The sequence below is a fragment of the Neomonachus schauinslandi genome, chromosome 6 (genome assembly GCF_002201575.2).
Source record: "Neomonachus schauinslandi chromosome 6, ASM220157v2, whole genome shotgun sequence".
NCBI lineage: Eukaryota > Metazoa > Chordata > Mammalia > Carnivora > Phocidae > Neomonachus > Neomonachus schauinslandi.
This window is the reverse complement of record NC_058408.1, coordinates 77,500,580-77,523,543: the sequence shown is the minus strand read 5'-3', so window position 1 is coordinate 77,523,543 and position 22,964 is coordinate 77,500,580. Positions and strand designations below refer to the sequence as shown.

Sequence of the window (22,964 nt, the reverse complement as noted above, 5' to 3'; positions counted from 1 at the left end):
CTCTGATGTGCATTAACGTCTGACTGCCGATAGAAAGTTTTACCACATTCCTTACATTGAAAGCGTTTCTCTCCTGTGTGAGTTCTCTGATGCACATTAACATCTGACTGCCGATGGAAAGATTTACCACATTCATTACATTGAAAGGGTTTCTCTCCTGTGTGAGTTCTTTGATGTGCATGAACGTCTGACTGCCAATAGAAAGTTTTACCACATTCATTACATTGAAAGCGTTTCTCTCCTGTGTGGATTCTCTGATGTGCATTAACATCTGCCTGCCGATAGAAAGTTTTATCACATTTACTACACTGAAAGGGTTTCTCTCCTGTGTGAATTCTCTGATGTAGCTTAATGTCTGACTGCCAATGGAAAGTTCTGCCGCATTCATCACATTGGAAGCGCTTCTCTCCTTTGTGAATTCTCTGATGTACCTTAATGTCTGACTGGTGGCGGAAAGTCTTCCTGCGTTCATTACATTGGAAGTGTTTCTCTCCTGTATGAGTTCTCTGATGTTGAGTGAAGGCTGACTTCTTGCAGAAAGTTTTTCCACATTCATTACATTCATGGGGCTTCCCCCCTGCATATGTTCCCTCATGTCGAGTGAGAGATGACTTCTTACAAAAGGACTTCCCACATTCACTACATTTATAAAGTTTCTCCCCTGTATGTGTTATCTGATGGTCTGTGAGGGGTGATTTGTGACTTGTTTTCCCACATGAATTAAATTCATGGGGTTTCTCTCCTGTGTGTGTTCTCTGATGCACTGTGAAGTTTGACTTGTAGTTGAATGTTTTCCCACATTCACTACATTTGAATAGACACTCATGTCTCCGTTTTTTCTGAACTTTAGTGAAATGTGACATCCTGCTGAAATTATTTTCAATCTGATTGCCTTTGCATTGTTTTATTTCGAAGGAGACCCCATGACATTTCAAGAGAGATGCCTTCTCACAGGTTTGTCCATGTCCATTATATTCACAGATTTTCTCTCCTGTGTCAATTTGTCTGTGTGGAATTACTGTGGTCTTTTTTCCTAAGGACTTTCCACGATCATATTTTAAAGTCTTCTCTGAAGATTGACTATTTACGTGCTGAGTAATACCATTCTTATGACCAAGGGCTTTCTCATATTGATTATTTTCATGAGAAATCTCTTGAGTATGAGGTTTTTCCTGCTTAATATCAAGTAATTTCTCATATACATTTAACATGGGAGGCTTTTTTCTTGAAGAATTTCTCTTACTACCAACTGATATTAAAATATTTTTCAAATTCATTCCATGTAAGTCATGTTTACAGGGCATTTTTCTTGAAGGAATAAACTTCGTATTCATATTAGATGATTTTCTTAAAGCATAAACTTTCTCTGAAGTCACTGTTTTGTTGTTTAATAAAACTTGTGGCAAATATTTGTCTTGGTTTTTCTGGATTCTCTCTGTTAGGTAAGCTTTGCTGTCTTCTAGAAATGAAAATATTGAACAAACCATAAGAATTTTACAGTTCCAATGGAACTGGATTAACATACAAATGTTCTATTATATATTTGACTTTTGGTTTCAGTAGTACCTCAGGATCAAAGTGCCTTTTTCCCACTCAGTTCAAGAAAACATATGTGGAAAAAGAAAGAAAATGAAGATATAAATTCAAGAAGCAGTGAAGAGAGGATGGAAGATTCTACAGATCCAGGTATGAGAAAAATCACAGAAGATAAGATGGGTCCAACTGAGCTAACGAAAAGTAATTGGAATCACAAGAAAAATGAGTAGACAAAGGTGTTCATCGAGAAAAAAGAGACATTAAGGAGACAGACTAGGTCTAATACTCTCAAATCTATATTTTTTTAGTAACGCCCAAACAAGTTTTCATGCTTCCAGTTGAATTTCCCTCCTACACAATAGCAAGATAAATTTCTGAATGCACCAATGGCCTTATGTTCAAGGAAAGAGTCATCAGACTGTACTCTAATTCCCCTCCCAACAGGAATGCCAACATCCCTAAATAAAGTATAAAATAATGACAAAATAAGTAATCTTGTGCCAACATAGATCTGATGTATCACCCTATTTTGGCTTTGATACTTTCATATTGCTCTACTATAGCCACTCAACAGGTGAACCTACCATGATAATCACATTTGTGTTCACTTACTTTTCCATAAAATAGCATTACCAGTGCCAAAATACTAATACTTAATTTTGGTTTATCTTTCACATTTCACATGTCCACATTTCAGGTTTCTGTTTATTATCAAAATTTAAGGATCATATATTTCCAACCAAATCCCAGGAAATGAGTAACTTATGTTGATTTACCATTTAAAAAATATTGTCCACATTTGCTACCCAGTGCAACAAAGTCTATCCCAAGCTAAAAAACCACAGCAAACAAAATTTACACCAACTAAATGCACATCAGATTTCAAGCTGCCATTCTACAACTCCCCAGTCAATAGCCTCTGCACCAGTTTAGTCAGTTCTTTGTCTCACTAAATTATTCATTCTTTTTTTTTTTTAAGATTTTTTAATTTATTTATTTGAGACAGACAGAATGAGAGAGAGAGAGCACATGAGAGGGGGGAGGGTCAGAGGGAGAAGCAGGCTCCCTGCCGAGCAGGGAGCCCGATGTGGGACTTGATCCAGGGACTCCAGGATCATGACCTGAGCCGAAAGCAGTCACTTAACCAACTGAGCCACCCAAGTGCCCTAAATTACTCATTCTTGACTACAAGGTCAAAGTGCGTTCTCTCACTCAGAGCCAAGGCTAGGATGTACGCTATTCAGTATCTAGAAAAATGACATAACACCATTATTCCAAACCTTCAAGAATGACTTTTCAAATCTTCCCACTTTCAAAACTTTCAAACTTATATTCATTCTAAATCTAAAAATAGACGAGCTCTTTTAACACAACCATAAATAGCACTGCTTTGTAATATATACTGTACTTCATTTAATGCAATATACACATATTTAACATTCTAAAATCAGAATGCATCTTATAATTGGTAACAGATCTGTGATAAGCAGGCCACAATATAATGAGCAGAATATTTTTTCCTTAGTGGTTCATCACATAATGGTCTAGTTACAATCTATGGCTTCTTAGATTTGAGAGAATGACAATTTTCTTCTTAATTAAATGCTGAATTTAAAGTGGTTCATGCAATTTTATTCTCATTCTTCAATCCAGATGATGGCACACCTTTCCTTAAAGGGCAAAATAGTACACATTCTAGATTTTGCAGGCCATACCTGTCTGTCACAATGTTGAACTCTGCTATTAGAGCATGAAATTGGCCAAAGCCCATATGTTAACAAAGGAGTATGGTTGTGTTGCAAAAACATTTTATTTACAAAAACACGTGGTAGGTCTGCAGACCATACTTTATAACCACTGCTCATAACAGGGTGTTGTTAAGTCTGATTTTCTGTGAACCTGAGTAATTTTAAATCAATAGACTTCAACACGCTGGGTGTATGAGCATTACCTGGAGAGCTTTTTCAAACACAAATGTTTAGACACTATGCCATTTTATTCCTGAATCAGGAATTACAGGTTCATGTAAGTAATCAGACAGAGATCCTTCACGTTTTCAGAATATGAAATTTTTCCTCTCCTTGATTCCAATCAACATGTGTTTATCAAATGCCTATTTCAGGTTATATACCAAAGTAAGAAAGAATAACACAATTGCCATTTTCTTTGTTAGATCATACCCCAAGTGTGAAAAAAGGTAGATATTATCAGGTAACAGATCATTTACTTTTGTTTTTTCTGAAAGACCCACTGCACACTGAGTACTGAGAGAAAGAAGAGATTACACTGGCTCAAACATTCGAAGTCTCTTTCTTAGAAGCAGATACACTTAACTTGTACTATAAGGACATTCAATATAATAACAGTAAAAACAGTGTTTTACTTATATACTAAAAAATGTTCTGAGTAATTTTCACTTATTAACTCATTTAGTATCTAGTCAGGGAAAGCAAGAAAGGTGTGACATGGGAAAGCATACAGTATGCCTAAGTGACATTTGATGCGAGTGGATCTAATGATGTTTAGCCTGAGTGTAAACAACATAAAAATAAAATTGGAGCAGCCAAATAAGGCAGAATGCAGTAGCCAATAAAAGGCAAGTTAATTTAAATTTCATGAAATAAATAATAGGGGGAGCATAGATTTATCTTGTCAGGCTACTGAAAAAAAAAAAGACATATTCTAGGCAAACAAAAACACAAAATTACCACCATCAAGAACAAAAAAATTCTCATCAACTACAATTAGGAATGGGGAAAAAATAAAAGCATGAGGGAATATAGTTCTTACTGATATTGAAGTAAAGCAAGAACATGAAAAATATTAGAAGTTTACAAAGAAAAAATACTCAAGAATACAAAAGAAATAGTTTGTCACGTGTGCTTAATAATTTTGTTACCAACTTCTGGTTTTATCAGACTATAACTAGGGAATGTCTTATTTCCTACTCCGTAGGATTTACCGAGGGTTTCCTTTTAGCATCAAATACATTTCCACTTGTTTGCAAATGTTTTTTAGGCACTAAAATAGGTCTTTTTGTCATTTTTTTTTTTTAGGTACCAACAGAAGGATAACTGTAAAATTAAGGAGACTGTACTTTTGTTACATTAATCTGATGAACATGAATTTGTAATCCTATTAATCTATAGGTAATTTGTTTAAATAGTATCAAGTACTACTATACAACATGTAACACTGAAAACATCGTTTCCTCCCTTCTCCTCAAGAACCAAATTTTAGTAGACTTTATTACCTTTCTTAGTTTTATCTTTGTGCTATTAAACACAAAAAAGCCAGTATTACTTGCTTGTCTGCATAAATGATATCCCTGGACCCCTAAATTTGAACAATCAGAAAAACAGTTTACATTCCTTCTCAAGCATTACCCTTTTCTCTTCTAATTTTATCATATATATATTCTTCCTCTACTTCTAAAGTAGGTGATACTAGGAAGAGATTCTTAGAAAACATTTTAAATAATGTCCAACTCCTAGACTGACCACCTAGATTATAATTCCCCCTGGGTTCCTCACTAACCTTTCTGGTACTCACTAACTCACCTGGGTAGTTCTGGTATAGAGATTCTTCCTCCAATATCCATGGCTCCTTTCCTTCTTCCAACTTGAAGATCACCGATGGCTTTTTAATGAGATACCCTGTAAAAGGAAAAACGACATAGTTTGGACATGGGCTACAGCAATTCTAAAGGAGAGAGGACATAGAATTTCCAGAGCTGCACCTTGATGATGCTCATTTAAACCTTCACAGGATGTGACAATACAAAAATTGTTCCTTGTGCTCAAAAGAGATTAACAACCTCAGACTCCTGAAGCAAAAGTCTCAACAATATTAACTCTGAAAGACCAAAAGTTTTGGTATCTAAGAAATAAATGCATGCTATACAAAATCTGATGTGAAAACTGCTTACCCACTGAGACAAGGTGACTGTAGTTCTCCAGCATCACATCCCTATACAGGGTCCTCTGAGCAGGGTCCAGGCACTGCCACTCCTCCTGGGAGAAGTCCACAGCCACATCTCCAAATGACAGTGACCCCTGGAACAGCACATTTCTGCTCAGTCTGAAGTGGTCACAATTGGGGCGGCACAGGAAAGAAATATGGAAACAAATTCTTCCCACTGTTGAGAATTGATGTTACAATATGCCTACTGTGTACATTACCTTGTATTAGGTTTTAGAGAAGAAAAGTAAAAGAACATTCTGCTTATTTTATTAATGCTCTACACCTTTAAATGCCCTGAATGTGAACACTAAGGAGAATAAAACACTGTTCTTGTTCTCTAGAAAACTAAATATTACACAGACACAACACAGTCCAAAACTGAAAATAAGATATTACTAGAACATATTAGAATATGTAAAAAGTAGGGGCGCCTGAGTGGCTCAGTCATCAAGCGGCTGCCTTCGGCTCAGGTCATAATCTCAGGATCCTGGGATCAAGGCCCGCATCGGGCTCCCTGCTCTGCGGGGAGCCTGCTTCTCCCTCTCTCGCTGCTTGTGTTCCCTCTCTTGCTGTCTCTCTCTGTCAAATAAATAAATAAAATTAAAAAAAAAGAATATGTAAAAAGTAAAGAAAATGTAAAATGTATACTGGAGTCAGAAAAGAAAGATTAACTATCTCGTATCACAACTTGTGCTTAATTGAAGAGTTAAAGCTGTAGGGCCTGTGAGTGTGAAACCCCTTCAGACCACAGACATGGAGGAGACTTGCACCTTCTTACAGGCATCTTTTCTTTTCCTTCCTCCCCCTCTCCCCTGCCCTTTTTTTAAAAATTTACTTATTTATTTTAGAGAGGAGAGGAGGGACGGGGGAGAATGAGTCTCAAGCAGATTTTGCACTGAGCACAGAGCTCCCTGCAGGGCTCGATCTCATGACTCTGAGATTATGACCTGAGCCAAAACCAAGAGCAGGATACTCAACTGACCATGCCACCCAGGCGCCCCTTTACAGGCTTTTTCTCTGTGAACCCAACTGGGCATTTACTCTATTCCTTGAGGGAGGGCAGGATTATGCACTGAGTCTACAACTATAGCTGGGTGCGGGGGGGTGGGGAGGGGCAAGAGAACCAAGGACACAGGACAGACATAAGGACACAGAGCAGGGTGCCTAAGTGGCTCAGTTGTTAAGCATCTGCCTTCTGCTCAGGTCATGATCCCAGGATCCTGGGATTGAGCCCCGCATCAGGATCCCTGCTCGGCGGGAAGCCTGCTTCTCCCTCTCCCACTCCCCCTACTTGTGTTCCCTCTCTCGCTGTCTGTCTCTGTCAAATAAATAAATAAAATCTTAAAAAAAAAAGGGTGGGGGGGACAGGGCAGACCTAGCACTGACGCTATATTGGAGTGAGACAACACATTCTGCCCACAACTTCTCACCACCAAGCTAACAAGCTTAGAATAACAAGTACCAATAGAATATTGCTGACAGAAAGACAGGAGATAAATAAAAGCATGTAAAGAGACCCTCTCTGAGACACAGAGCAAAGAGAACCCTTAAAACTCAGAAATGAACAGAAATAGCTCTGGTAAATGAACCTGTATCCTAAAACACAAGGTATCTCTACAGAAAGTCGAAGTCTATGCCTCATTGAGAGTAGTAACAGAAAAATAACTCTCAAATCCTGCCAAACTCCTAACTAGTTAAACCCCTGGACTAAAGGCCTAGCAGGGAATTACCCATTTCCAGCAATAAAACGTAGTTACCCCAGTTCAGAGTATGACACAAGATATATACATTTCAACAAAAAGTTACAAAGCATATGAAAAGGAAAGAAACTAACAAAATACTACCAAGATACAGAGTAACCATCAGAAACAGATATTACATAGATGTCGAAACTATCCAACAGAACTTGAATTATAACTAATTATGTTAAAGACTCTAAGGTATGTTAAGACTCAAAAGGTATATGACATGCAAAATCAAATGGATAATTTCAGCAGAGAACCAAATGGAAATCTAGAAATGAGAATACAGTAACAGATGAAAAACATCTTCAAAAGGCTGATCAGCAATCAGCAGAGTTAAGGAAAGGATCAATGAACTTGAAGATGGGTCAAGAGAAATTACCCAAACTGAAACTTAAGGACAAAAAAAGTGAAAAATAGAACATAACATTAAAAAGCTGTGAAACAGGGGTGCCACAGTGGCTGAGCCAGTTAAGCAGCTGCCTTCAGCTCAGGTCATGATCCTGGAGTCCTGGGATTGAGCCCTGCACTGGGCTCCTTGCCCAATGGAGAACCTGCTTCTCCCTCTGCCCCTCACCCCTCTCATGCTCTCTCTTGTGCACGTGCTCTCTCTCTCTAATAAATGAATAAAATCTTAAAAAAAAAAAAAGTTGTGAAATACAATAAAATGTTCCGACACATACATAATTTGGACGTGGGTGGGGGGAAGAATGGGACAGAAGAAACACTTTCAGAAATAGTGTCTTAAAATTACTCGCAACTGGGCTGCCTGGGTGGCTCAGTCCGTTAAGCATCCAACTTTTAATTTCGGCTCAGATCGTGATCTCAGGGTTGTGGGATTGAGCCACACGTCGGGGTCCCCAGGCAATGGAGAGTCTGCTTGAGATATTCTCTCTTGTCCCTCGGAGCCCCCCGCCACCCCAAAGATAAATAGATAAATCTTTAAAAAAATGTTGCAATTAATGACAGAAAACAAACCAAAAATCCAAGAAGTTCAACAATACCAAGCTGCATTAATGCCTCCCAAAAGCATAAAGACACACAACATATTAAAACTGCTAGAGAGAGAGAGAGATTAAGAATGAGAATCCTGAAAGCAGCCAGTGAACAAGAAAATATTACAAAAAAGGAATAAAGATACAATTAAAGCAGACTTTTTACCAGGAACCATATAAACTAGAACACAATAAAATGACGTACATAAAATGTTAAAAGAAATGTTATAATCACAGCACAAAAGGAGCAGTTTGAAAAGCACCTGGGTATATTTCAAGATTTACTAACTAATTTGAAAATGTGTGCAGGAAGTGCTGGGATCTACAAAAGCTTTCTCCAGAAACAACGGAGCTGGAGGGCAATACTTTCCTTGCCCTCCCAAAGCCCAGCCAGATGCTTACAGAGCCAGTGCAAACACTCTCCATCTACCTTTCTAGCACAATGTGCCCCACCCCAGTGCTGCCCCACCTAACCCACCCTGGGTTTGGTGCTCCTCCAAGTGGCTTCCACCCCACCATAGCTGGTGGGCAGCCCCAGCAAAGACGGTGCCTCTCCAATGTGACTCAAGGCCTGAGCAGGAGGGGAACTAATCCCACACACCAATGTGCCAAGACTCTAAGCTGGCTGTGCAGGGAGCAAGTGCTGCCCATCAGTGCACCCAAGCTGTCCCAGTGGCTAAGTGCAGACAACCAGGATGAGAGCAAGCCTTGCACACCAGTGTGCATGCAACAGGCAAAGCAGGTCATTACATGTAGCTAAGCTGAGAGTGAGATACACCTACCAGCATGCCCACAGCAATCGTGGCTCAGCAACAATGCAACACTCCTGAAGCATCTGGTTCTAGTGACCAGGGGGACTGCATTACAGGGAACAGGGTCCCTTCTACACAAGGTGAGTACTTTCAAGACCAGTATACATAGCTGACCTACCTATTACACAGAAACAGAGAGGTAGACAAAATGAGGAGACAGAGGAACATGTTCCAAATGAGAAGAACAAGACAAAACCAAAAAAAGACCTAATCAAAATAAACATAAGCAATATGCCAGATAGAGTTCAAAGTAATGGCCATAAAGATACTAAACTGGACAGAAGAGTGGATGAAGTGACTGAGATCTTCAACAGAGAGATACAAAAGATAGAGAAGAACCAGCTGGAACTGAAGGACAGAATAAAATGAAAAATATACTAGAATACTTCTTCAACAGAGTGGAGGATGCAGAAGAATGGATCAGCAATCTTGAAGATAGAGTAATGGAAAGCAACCAAGCTAAACGGCAAAAAGAAAAAGCTACATTAAAAAATGAGGATAGGTTAAAAGACCTCTGTGACCTCATCAAGCCAAGTATCATTTGGATTATAGGGGTACCAAAAGAAAAGAGACACAAGGAAGCAGAAAAATTATTTGAAGAAATAACAACTGAAAACCTCCCTAACCTGGAGAAGGAAATAGACATCTAGGTCCACAATGCACAGAGGGCCCCAAACAAGATGAATTCAAGGAGGTCAAAACCAACACACATAATTAAAACAAATAAAATTAAAGATAAAGACAGAATCTTAAAAGCAGCAAGAGAAAAGCAGTTACACACAAGGTGAACCCCATAAGGCTATCAGCTGATTTTTTCAGCAGAAACTTTACAGGCCAGAAGAGAATAGTATGATATAGTCAAGGTGCTATAAGAAAAACAAAACAAAACAAAAAAACCTACAACAAAGAATATTCTACCCAGAAAGGCCACCATTCAGAACTGAAGAAGAGATAGAGTATCCCAAACAAACGGAAGTTAAAGGAGTTCATCAAACAAGCTTTAAAAGAAATATTAAAGGGACTCTTTTAAGTGGAAAGAAAAGGCCACAATGAGAAGAAAATTAAGAAGGAAAAAAATTTCACTGGTAATAGCAAACGTATAGTAAAGGTAGTAGATTAGTCACTTATAAAACCAGTATAGAAGTTAAAATGCAAATGTAGTAAAATCAATTATATCTATAAAAATTACTCAAGGGATACACAAAATAAAAGGTACAGAATGTGACATCATATATGTAAAATGTGGAAGAGGGAGTAAAAATTTAGTGCTTTTATAATGTGTTCAAACTTAAGCAACCTTCAACATAATATAGATTACCATATACATAGGATATTGTATATGAATCCCATGGTAACCACAAACTTAAAATCTGTAACACATGCACAAAAAAATAAAGAGAAAGGAATCCAAACATAAGACTAAAAAAACCATCAAACCACAATGGAAGAGAGTAGAAGAATGGAACAGAAAACAACTAGAAAACAATTAAGAAAACAGCAGTAAGTACATACCTATCAATAATTACTTTAAGTGTAAATGAACTAATGTTCCAATCAAAAAACACAGGGTGATGTAATGGATTAAAAAAACAAGATCCATCTATATGCTATCTAAAGACACAGGCCAACTCAAAGTAAAGGAATGGAAAAAAATATTCCAAACAAATGGAATAATCATTAAAAACAAACAAACAAAAAAAACGCAGGGGATATCAAAATCAAACAGAATAGACTTTGAAACAAAGATGGTAACAAAAACCAAAAAAGGTCAGGATCAATCCAACAAGAGAATATAACAATTGAAAATATATACTCACCCAACATAAACAGAATTCAAATTCACGAGGCAATTATTACCATATGAAAAGAGAAATTGACACTAATACAATAATGGTAGGAAACATTAACAACTTGCTTACATCAATGCATGGATCATCCAAACAAAAAATCAATACAGAAACAGTGGCTTTGAATGATCCATTAGTTCAGATGGACATAACAGATATCTATAGAACACTCTACCCACAAACTGCAGAACACACATTCAAGGGCATATGGAACATTCTCCAGGATAGATCACATGCTAGACCACAAAGCAAGTCTCAATGAATTAAAAATGATTGAAATCATACCAAACATCTCTTCCAACTACAACAGGAGAAAACTAGAAATCGGTTACAAGAAAAAAACTAGAAGAAATACAAATATGAGAATCTAAGTCTAAACCTAGGGGCACCTGGGTGGCTCAGTCGTTGGGCGTCTGCCTTCGGCTCGGGTCATGGTCTCAGGACCTGGGATTGAGCCCCGCATCGGGCTCCCTGCTCATTGGGAAGCCTGCTTCTCCCTCCCCCTGCTTGTGTTCCCTCTCCCGCTGTGTCTCTGTCAAATAAATAAAATATTTAAAATAAATAAATAAATAGATAAATAAATAAATCTAAACCTAAATAACATGTTACTCAACAACAAATGGGTCAATGAAGAAATCAAAGAGAAAATCTGGAGAGAAATGAAAATGAAAACACAACAGTCTTAAATCTTGGAGATGCAACAAAAGCAGTACTAAAGGAAATTTATAGTGATCAAGATCTACATCAAAAACAAGAAATAACTCAAATAAATGATCTAACCTTACACTGAAAGGAACTAGAAAAAGAAAAAACAAAACCCAAAGTTAGCACAGAGAAGGAAATAACAGAGAGGTGCCTGAGTAGCTCAGTTGGTTAAGCATCTGAGTCTTGATTGCAGCTCAGGTCATGATCTCAGGGTAGTGCGCCCTGTGTTGGGCTCTGCACTCAGCAAGGAGTCTATACTTGAGATTCTCTCTCTCCATGTCCCTCTGTAGCTCTCTCCCCCTGAGCTGTCTCTGTCTCTCTAAAATAAATAAATAGGGGGCGCCTGGGTGGCTCAGATGGTTGAGCGTCTGCCTTCGGCTCAGGTCATGATCCCGGGGTTCTGGGATCAAGCCCCACATCGGGCTCCTGGCTCAGCGGGGAGCCTGCTTCTCCCTCTCCCTCTGCCTCTCTCCCTGCTCATGCTCTCTCTCTATCTCTATCTCTGTGTCTCAAATGAATAAATAAAATCTTAAAAAAAAAAAATAAATTTAAAAAATAAAATAAATAAATAAATCTAAAAAAAAAAAGAGAGAGAGAAGGAAATAATAGAGATCAGAGCAGAAATAAATGAAATAGAGATGAGAAAAAAGAAAAAAGAAAAGATCAATGAGGCTAAGAGCAGGCCCTCTGAAAAGACAAATTAGCCAGACTAATCAAGAAAAAAAGTGAGAGGACTCAAACATAATGAGAGAGGATTAGTTAAAACTGACACCATAGAAGTACAAAGGACTATAAGAGATTACTATAAAAAATTACATTGGTAAAACCTAGAAAAAAATTGATAATCTAGAAAAAATGGATAAATTTCTAGAACATATAGTCTCTTCTGAAACTGAATCATGAAGAAATAGAAAAATCTGGGGAAAAAACACAATTACTAGAAATAAAATTGAACTGGTAATCATAAAACTCCCAACAAACAAAAGTCCAGGACCAGATGGCTTCGCAGGTGAATTCTACCAAAGATTTAAAGAAGAGTTAATACCTATCATTCTCAAACTATTCCAGAACACAGAAGAGGAAGGAATGCTTCCTAATTTATTTTTGAAGTCAGCATTACTCTGATAGGAAAGCCAAAGACACTATAAAAGAAAATTATACACCAATATCCCTCAGGAAGACAGATGGAAAAATTCTCAACAAAATATTAGCAAACCAAATCCAACAATACATTAAAAAAATCACTCACCAGGATCAAGTGGGATTTATTCCAGGAATGGAAGGATGGTTCAATATACACAAATCAATCAATGTCATATTCAATGGTGAAAAGCTGAAACCTGTTGCCTAAGATCAGGAACATGACACTCTTAACCACTTTTATTCAACATAGTACTGGCATTCTTAGCCATAGCAATCAGACAAGAAAAAGAAATAAAAGGCATCTGAATTGATAAGGTGCAAGTAAAACTGTATTTGCAAGTAACATCATACTATATATAGAAAAACCTAAAGACCCCACCAAAAAACTATTAGGTCTAATAAATGAATTCAGTAAAGTTGTAGGATACAAAATTAATATACAGAAATCTGTTCTGTTTCTATACACTAATAACAAAATAACAGAAAAAGAAATTTTTAAAATACCATTAACAACTGTATCACAGAGCATAAAATACCTAGGAATAAATTTAACTTAAGAGGTGTAAGACCTGTATTCTAAAAATTTAACATATTAATGAAAGAAACTGAAGCCAACACAAATAAATTGAAAGATATATTAACCTCATACATTGGAAGCAATATTGTTAAAATTAAAATGTCCATACTACAGAAAGCAATCTATAAATTGCAGCCTATAGATCTGCAATCCCTATCAAAATACCAATAGTGTTTTTCACAGACTAGAACAAAAAATTCCTAAAATTTGTATGGAACCTACGGAAGGCCTCAAATAGCCAAAGCAATACTGAGAAAGAAGAACAAAGCTTGAGGTATCACAATCCTAAATTTCCAGAAATACTACAAAGTTACAATAATCAAAACAGTATGGTACTGTTGCAAAAATACATATATAGGTCAATGGAACAGAATTGTGAGTCTTTATGCACACATAAAGAGAGGGAGAGAGAACACCAATTAATCTATGACAGTGGAGGCAAGAATATACAATTGAGAAAAGACACTCTCTTCAATAAATGGTGCTGGGAAAACTGGACAGCTACATGCATTAAGAATGAAACTGGGCCACTTTCTTACACTATAGACAAAAATAATCTCAAAATAGATTAAAAACCTAAATGTAAAACTTGAAACCATAAAATTCTGAAAAGAAAATACAGGTAGTAATCTCTTGGATATCAACCTTTGCAATACTTTTCCGGATCAGTCTCTTCATGCTAGGGAAACAAAAGCAAAAATAAACAGGAATACATCAAACTGAAAAGCTTTTGCACAATGAAGGAAACCATCAACAAGATGAAAAGGAAGCCTAATGAATGGGAGAAACTATGTGCAAATGACATGTCTGAGAAGGGGTTAATATCCAAAATATATAAAGCATTCACACAAACATCAAAAAAACCCCAAATAATCCAATTAAAAAGTGGGCAGAATGGTGGGAAAGTGTTGCCCCCACTATGAAAAACAGTATGGAGGTTCCTCAAAAAATTAGAAATAGAACTATATGACCCAGTAATTCTTCTACTGGGTATTCACACAAAGAAAACAAAAATAAGAATTCAAAAAGATACATGCACCCCTGTTTTTATTTATAATAGCCCAGATATGGAAGCAGCAATAGTGTCCACTGATAGCTTAACGGATAAAGATGTAGTATACATACACAATGGAGTATTATTCAGCCATGAAAAATTAGAGCTTGCCATTTGTGACATGGATGAACCTAGAGGGTATTATGTTAAGTGAAACCAGACAAAGACAAATACCATATGATTTCATTTATATTTCACTTACATTTAGAATCTAAAAAATAAAACAAATGAGCAAACAATAGCAAAAGAGAAACAGACTCATAACAACAAAAAAGAGAGTAACAGACCCATAAACACAGACAACAAACTGGTGGTTGCAAAGAGTACAGGGGAGGGGGGGAGTGGGAGAGATTAGTGAAGGAGATTAAGAAGTACAAACTTCCCAATTATAACATAAATAAGTCACAAGGATGAAAAAGTACAGCATAAGAGATATCGTCAAGGGGCGCCTGGGTGGCTCAGTCGTTAAGCGTCTGCCTCCCAGGGTCCTGGGATCAAGCCCCCCACTGGGCTCCCTGCTCAGCTGGAAGCCTGCTTCTTCCTCTCCCACTCCCCCCTGCTTGTGTTCCCTCTCTCACTGTGTCTCTCTCTCTGTCAAATAAATAAATCTTTTAAAAAAAAGAAATACAGGGCGCCTGGGTGGCTCTCAGTTGGTTAAGCGACTGCCTTCGGCTCAGGTCATGATCCTGGAGTCCCTGGATCGAGTCCCACATCGGGCTTCCTGCTCGGCAGGGAGTCTGCTTTGTCCTCTGACCCTATCCCCTCTCAGGTGTTCTCTCTCTCTCATTCTCTCTCTCTCAAATAAATAAATAAAATCTTTAAAAAAAAAAAATACAGTAAAAAATACTGTAACTTACTTACAGTGATAAGCATTTCATGTTATAGAATAGTTAAGTCACTATGTTTTACATCTAAAACTAATTTAATATTATGTCAACAATACATCAATTAAAAGTTAAAAAAACTTCAAAACTAAAAAACAAAAACAACCCCCCCCACACACACAAGATAACTTCAAGAACTATTTATTGAAAACATCTTCAAAAATGAAGGAATAGGGGTGCCTTGGTGCCTCAGTCAGTTAAGCATCTGCTTTTGGCTCAGGTCATGATCTTGGGGTCCTGGATCAAGCTCCATGTCTGGCTCCCTGCTCAGCGCAGAGCCTGCTTCTTCCTCTCCCTCTGCCCTTCCCCCTGCTTGTGCTCTCACTCTCTCAAATACATAAATAAAAAAATTTTTTTTTAAATGAAGAAACAATACCTTCCCAGAAAAACAAAAATTTAAGGAATTCTTTACCAGCCAAACTACTCTGCAAGAAATATTAAAGGAGGGATGCCTGCGTGGCTCAGTTGGTTAAGCATCATCTGCCTTAGGCTCAAGTTCCGTATCAGGCTCCTTGCTCAGCAGGGAGCCTGCTTCTCCCTCTGCCTGCCTCTCTCACTCTCTCATTTTCTCTGACAAATAAATAAAAAAAATCTTAAAAAAAAAAAGAAAGAAATATTAAAGGAATATGGCACCAGTGAAACTTGAATCTACACATAAAAATGAAGAGTGATAGAAATGGAATAAAAAAGGAAAATTTAAGTTAATTCCTCCCTGCCCAATTTTTAAGTGTTCTAAAGCAAAGGTTGGAAATTTTTTTCTGTAATGAACTAGACAGTAAACACTGTATTGTGAAGGTAGCCCCAAACAATACATAGAAGAAAGCATGAGGCTAACTTCCCAGGAAACTTAATTTGTGAAAGCAGATAGGGAGCTGAATTTCACCCATGGGCTGCAGGTTGCCAATCCTTATTCTAAAGGATAACTGACTGTCCAAAGCATAAATAGTAGTATTGTCTCATGTTCACACAGCATATGTTAAAGTAAAATGTATGGAGCAATAGCACAGAGATTAGGAAAGAATAATTGGGAATATACTGATGTAAGGTCATTATACTATAACATCATGTGGTTTAATACCTGAAGGGAGGCTCTGATTAATTAAAAACAGGTATTATAAGTGTTTGGCTTTTTTAAAAGTAAAAAAAAGAGGTATAAATAATAAGTCAAGGAGAGCCTAGGTGGCTCAGGTGGTTAAGCGTCTGCCTTTGACTCAGGTCATGATCTCAGGGTCCTGGGATCAAGCCCCACGTTGAGCTCAGCTCATCAGGGAGCCTGCTTCAACCTCTCCCTCTGCCTGCCGTTCCTCCTGCTTGTGCGTGGGCATTGTCAAATAAATAAAATCTTAAAAAAAATAAGACAGCAGCAATGATAAAATGGAACAATAGAAAACAAATTCCAAAGAAAAAAAAAGATAAAAAGAAATAAAGAAGAGAACAAATAGAAAAATAGCTAGCAAAATGGAAGATTTTAATCCACTATATTGACAACCAATTTTTAAATATGAATGTTCTAATCAAACCAGGTAGAAAGATTATCAGATTAGGTTAAAAAACAGGACCAATTATATACTAACTACAAGAAACTGACCTTAATTACAAAAATACATAAATTAAAAGTAAAAAAATAAAGAAATACAACACAAACAATAATCCAAAGAAAGCTGGAGTAGCTACATTAGTATCAGACAAAACAGACTATATAATAGGAAATATTACTGAAGATAAATTACATTAATGATAAATGGTCAATTTTCCAAGACAAAACTAAATGTACATGTACCTAACAAAGGAGCTTCAAAATATAGGAGGTAAAAACTGATAGGACTGAAAGGAAAAACAGACAAAAATTAATATAGTTGGACACTTCAGTATTTCTCTCAGTAATTAATAGAAGAAGATAACTGGAAAGAATATAGAAGTCCTAAACACCACCATCCCTGAACTAAACCTAAATGACGCATTTGTAGAACATGTCATCCCACAATTTTAGGGAAGTCTTTGTGTACCATTAAGAATCATTATAGGTTATTCTCCTTTTCACTACACTTCCTATTATAATGTTTGCTATTGCTATCAGCGACAGATGTATAGCTCAGCATTGACAACTTCAACATTAAGTACTTGAAGGTCAACTTCAACATTAAGTACCTGAAGGTCATCATCATAGCCCCTTAGCCCTGCTACTAATCTGCTACTCCATATTTCCCACAGAGTTGACATTTATCTATTTCTACGTTTATAGTTTAAAGGTTATATCTTATGCATAAGAACTAATGTAAAACAAAATAGGAATTGAAAAAAAAACCAACTCACCTGGGGTTTGTTCATTTTCTGGTGTTCTTAAAAAAGCATGGAGATGTGTGAAGATACAACTGAGAAATAATAGAAGAGAGATGAGTCATAAATGATCTTGCCTCCCTTCCAGCTCCTTGATTTACCTGCCTACAAATACACTGCATACCGGTGGGTAAAATGCCTTTCTATGGGCCAATGTCCTGTTGGTTCCTAAAAAGAGAGGGAATAGCCACATAGAGGTAGTGCCAATAGACTCAAATACTTAATAACAGCCTCTCAAACAAACAAACCCAAACAAAACCCAAAAAACCCAAACAACCCCCGCCCCCCCAAAAAAACCCTGACTTTTAGTTGCCCATTTCAGACGCATAAATACTCCTGCCATGGCCAATTACACAGACTACCAACATGATGTCACTGAACAGAGCTGGGAAGAAATGTGCAATAGCATAACATTATATAGGAATTTTACCATAATGATAGATAGTTTCAAGAACACAGAAATGAGTGAAAAGAAGGAAATTACTTAGAAGTCATGAGTTTTGAATATGATCACAGCCATGAGGAGCTTAAGCAGACAGCTACTAAATGTAGCGCAGGATCCTAGAAAGGAACTCAGAAGAGAAAAAAGAACATTACAGAAAAACTGAGGAAATATGAAAACATATGCACTTTACTGGTTCATTAATTGGGACAAACATACCATACTAATGTAAGATGTTAAAAATAGAGGAAATTAATGTAGGGTCTACAGAGTTGTCACTGGATGAACTGGGGAGACCCTGGGCCCTGGAGCCTCAACCAGGCCCAACCCAAAAGTGTCCCCAAAGGTTCCTGGTCTCATCACGAGGAAGAATTCAAGGACAGACACAACACAGTGGGGAAATTTATTATTAAAGTGAAACTACACTCTCAAGATTTGAGAACAAGAGAGAGCGAGCAAGCATGCTCAAGAACTGTGGGTGTTGGGAGTCTGTGTTTCTCTTTTATGTACAGTTGTTAACTAGGGGGTAGAATATTCATTATGTGGGGCGGGGATTTCTTGGAAGCAAGGGTTTTTTTCCTTCCTTATTTGGAGTTTCCTGTCATGGCATCCACCTTCGTGGGCCTATCTGGATGGATCCAGCTTTCTTGTGGCTTTGTTTTGGAGTGATGCCAGCTCAGGCCTCTGACTTTCCCCACCGCTGCCTGTGACTTCCTTGTTGATGGTGCCACCAGGCCTCCTGTTAGAACCCGGATAATTGCTTTTGACAGAATCTCTGCATTATATTGACCATAATTCTTTAAGTCTAAAATAATTTAAAAATTCATCAAAGGAAAACGTAAAGAATATCCACTTAATACAAAAGAAGGCAGTAAAGGAGAAACAAAAGAACAAAAAAGACATGAGATATATAAGGAAAGTACAGCAAAATGGTGGGCATAAATCTAACCAAGTCAACAATAACATCAAATGTGAAAGGGTTAAACATAGCAGTAAGGTGTCTGATGTGGTGGGGACCCAGCTAGACCCCAAAACCTGACCTTCACAGCCTACCTGGTTGTATCCACCTCTGTCCCCCATTTGTCCTTTAGCTCTTCTTTCCAGCTTATCTCTTAAATCAGACAAATGGAAACTGAAACCACCCCTCAGGCAACTGCCCTGACAAAACCTCCAGCCGGCCCGGACCACCCAGACCAGTTGGAGCTTAACCTCTGGACTCGCACCTGCACAGATGCACCACGGAGCAACCTCTGGAATGATCAACAACTACCTCTACCTCATTGTAAAACTAAAATCTCTGCCCAAAAATGAACAAGTCTCATTTACTAACATACACTGTATGTATAAGCATGTTTCCTTAAGACATATGCCTGACCTTATGCCTGTCTCTACATACGATGACAAGGCTTCCCTAACCCTAAACAAAGGAACCATCCACCCTTGCTCAGAGAGTCAGGGCTTTGGAAGTGGTTCCCCGTAATCTCATGTTAGTTTGGTCACAAATTTGGCAACCCAGATGGGACTGTTGTCCCTCTGAGGTTCTGCCCTCTGGTTACCTGGCTTCCAAAGGATGGAGCAGTGAGCAGCGGCAGCCCTTCTGGGCTAACCCATTCAATTAACCAGGACTGGGGGTGGAATCCTTGGAAGGGGCTCTCCTTTCTTGGGGTCTGTGCTGCTGGACTGGTGTTGCTGCCCCCTTGAAGACACTGTGGCCACTCCAAGCCTCTTGCTGAGAATCTCTCCACAAGGGTAAGTGGTGCCAAGCCTACGGCACGACTGTAACAGTATTTTCTTTGAGTTGTCTCACAAAGCCTGGCAGTTCGGCAGTCGGTTAAGAACAGGGCCTCTCTAGTCAAAACTCCAGGGGATTGAACGCTCATTATAGTCGAGTCAGACATCCCTGGGTGGCAAAGGATAACACCTGGCCATTCAGAGGCTGAATGCTTTAGCCTGGCAGTTGGGAAGTGGCCCAAATGAGACTAGTCTAGAATCAGCAAGGGTGAAGGATATCTCCATCTTCTGTTTGACCTGTTAATGTTTGCTGGGGACATCTGACACTGTTCCAGGTTTGTTTTTCCTCTTAAAAGGGAAGTGTGCCTTGAGTTACTGAATCTAAACTAGGTTCTCCCTGAGCCATTCCCCAAGTAAATCCTTTGGGACTGCCTCGATGTTGAGGGGCTAGAAGAGGCAGCCTGTGCACCAGACCACTGCTCCTCAAGGCACAACTACCCAGACCCACTTGGACACCTTAGCATTAACCACTCTCCTTGTGGGCTTGGTTTTAAGTCAACCGAGTCTCATACATATTGTGGGTAAGGTTGTGTGTAACCATTAACGCTGTAAGTTACCCTGAGGAAGGGTAAGAGGAGACCCTAAGAAAGAATCTCAGATTATGGGAGGGACAATTCCACCCTGAAGGAGAGCCTCCGTTGGGCTGTAACCTCCAGAAATGGAAAGCGCTAGACTACCTTCCTTTAACCCAAAAACAGACGACTTTCTTCTGTAACACAGCCTAGCCACAGTAACAGACTCTAGAGGATGAAGAGAAGTGGCCAGAAAATGGGACCTTAAATTTTAATACAGCACTACAATTGAGCTTATTTTGTAAAAGAGAAAGAAAACGGGAAGAGATTCCATATGATCAGTGCTTTATGGCATTACATCAAAACGAGGGCTGCAATAGGATTTGTAAAAAGGTAGAATTGAAAACCCTAAAAATGCGTCCTGTACCCTCTGGTGAATCAGGGAGTCTGTCCCCATCTCCATCTCCTCCTCCAAGTCATTAAATCGTAATAAGCCTTTGCCTTATTTCTCTGGTACTCAGGCCTCAGCTCCCCCAGCTTCATGAGCACCCATCTCTAATCCTTTACAAACGCCCCCAAAGCCTTCCCCAATGTCTTCTGTATCCCTTTAGCCTCCCTTGTCAGGTAGCACTACCAGATTAGGGACCTATATTAAGCCAGGGATGGGATGTTGTCTTTGAGACAAGTACCTGATGTTGATGGGTGTCTCGTTAATGTGCACGTCCCATTTTTGACCTCGGACCTGTATTACTGGAAGGCACACACTAAAGGGCTATGGGCTGACCTGTGATTTATACATTTAATGCAGGATATCTTTTTTACCCACAACCCATCTGAACAGATACGCAAGCTTTGCTAACCACTCTCTTAATGGTAGAAGAAAAGTTTGCTGTGTTAGCAGAAGCCAGACAGGAAGCTGATAAAGAATATCAGCCAGGATCAAGTTTTCAGAGACTAAACGAGGAGGCAGCGCTAAGAGCTGACTCTGAGGGGGATCCCAACTCCCACAATGAGAGAGAAAGTTTAGGGCATTATTGAGGGCTTCTTTTAAAAGCTATGAAGGAGGTAGGTAGATCTCCTGGTCCAAATTAAGGGAGATTCAACAAAGGACAGATGAAAATCCATCAGCCTTTTCAGAAAGACTACAAAACTCCCTAAGACGAAATATAAACTGGGACCCTGAAGCTCAGGGTAGTTGAATGGTCCTTAATAACCTATTTCATATCTCAAACTGCTCCAGACATCCAAAGGAAACTCCAGAATTGGCTATAAGTCCCGATACTCACCCTGCTCAGCTTCCAGAACTAGCTTTCAAGGTGTTCCATAACTGGATGTGATGGAGGACCTAAGAGAAGACCAGAAGATGAGAAGGCAAGCTGCTCTTTTGGTGGTAGCTCTCCAGCCTACATGAAGTAACCTGGAAGAGGAAAAGAAGACATCTATGGGTGAGTGCCCTGAGCCCCCTCCGTGGGACCAAGAGACCAACAACAAAGCTGGGATCCAATCAATGTGCACACTGTAAGCAGGAAAGGCACTGGAAACAGAACTGCCCGAACCGCTCCCGGAACAGAAGGAAGAAGGGCAAAGCAGACTCATTTCAGCTGTCCCTAACTGCAGATGAGATATGACAGGGCCACAAGGCTCCCCAATTGGTCTTGGACCATTAGATCCTCATCTCCCAAGAGAAGCCCTGAGTAACCTCTCAGCAGTAGGAGGGAAGCCAGTTGAATTTTACTTGATACTGGAGTTAATTTCTCTGTACTCAACACCCAGAAGGGTAGCCTTTCTAACAAAAATTGTAATATGAAAGGAATCTCAGGAAAAGGAGACATCAAAAGGTTTCTGGATCTTCTGACTTGTGAAATAGGATCAAAGCTGTTAAAACACTCTTTTTGATATGTGCCAGAATGCCCCATATTCTTTTAGGATGAGATATTTTAGACAAATTGGGGCCCACAGTAAGTTCAGAACACAACAAATTAGCAATTCGGGTCCCTAAATACCAAGGAACTGAATTTATGTCATTATTACAACATATCCTCGTATTTAAAACAGGAAACTCCCCCCCCAAAAAATCTTAAGGCAAGTCAACCCGAAAGTCTGGGTGTGAGGGCAGGTGGGGGCATGCCATTAACAACACATTTGTAAAAGTAAAATTGAAACAGATAGATTGCTGGCCCCAGATGCTATACAAGGGATCCACCCAGTAATTAACAAGCTTTTAAATGTGATTAACAGGTTGATTAGGTCATGCAGATCCCCATGTAACACCCCAATTTTACCTATTAAAAAGCTGGGAAGTGAGGAATACAGATTTGTTCAAGGCCTCGGAGCTGTTAATGAAGCTGCTTGAGACATACAACCTGTAATACCCAATCCCTATACTCTATGACCAACTACCGAGTAATAGTAAGTATTACATGGTGTAAGATTGAAAGGATATCTTTTTCTGCATCCCACTAGATCCTAAATTCCAAGTACTATCTGCTTTTGAGTGGGAAGACTTTATCTATTTAATTTTAGAGGGAGAGAGAACATGAGAGTGAGCAGGAGGAGGGGCAGAGGGAAAGGGAGAGAATCTCAAGCGCACTCCTTGCTGAGCACGAGCACGACAGGAGGCTTGC

The 22,964-nt window shown here is 38.8% G+C and overlaps 1 protein-coding gene across 1 annotated transcript in view; it reads right to left on the bottom strand.

The window, feature by feature from the left end:
* LOC110586058 (zinc finger protein 84-like) overlaps positions 1–21,690 on the bottom strand; it is a 23,333-nt gene extending 1,643 nt beyond the window's left edge. Inside the window, exons 1-5 of the mRNA XM_044916207.1 lie at positions 21,627–21,690; positions 17,572–17,630; positions 5,465–5,591; positions 5,097–5,192; positions 1–1,459 (exon numbers count right to left, since the gene is read on the bottom strand). The exon at positions 1–1,459 is cut by the window's left edge and continues 1,643 nt beyond it. Of these exons, the coding sequence (XP_044772142.1) occupies positions 1–1,459; positions 5,097–5,192; positions 5,465–5,591; positions 17,572–17,586 (1,697 nt within the window). The 5' untranslated portion in view covers positions 17,587–17,630; positions 21,627–21,690. The remainder of the gene's footprint in view (positions 1,460–5,096; positions 5,193–5,464; positions 5,592–17,571; positions 17,631–21,626) is intronic.
* Positions 21,691–22,964: the final 1,274 nt, after the last annotated feature.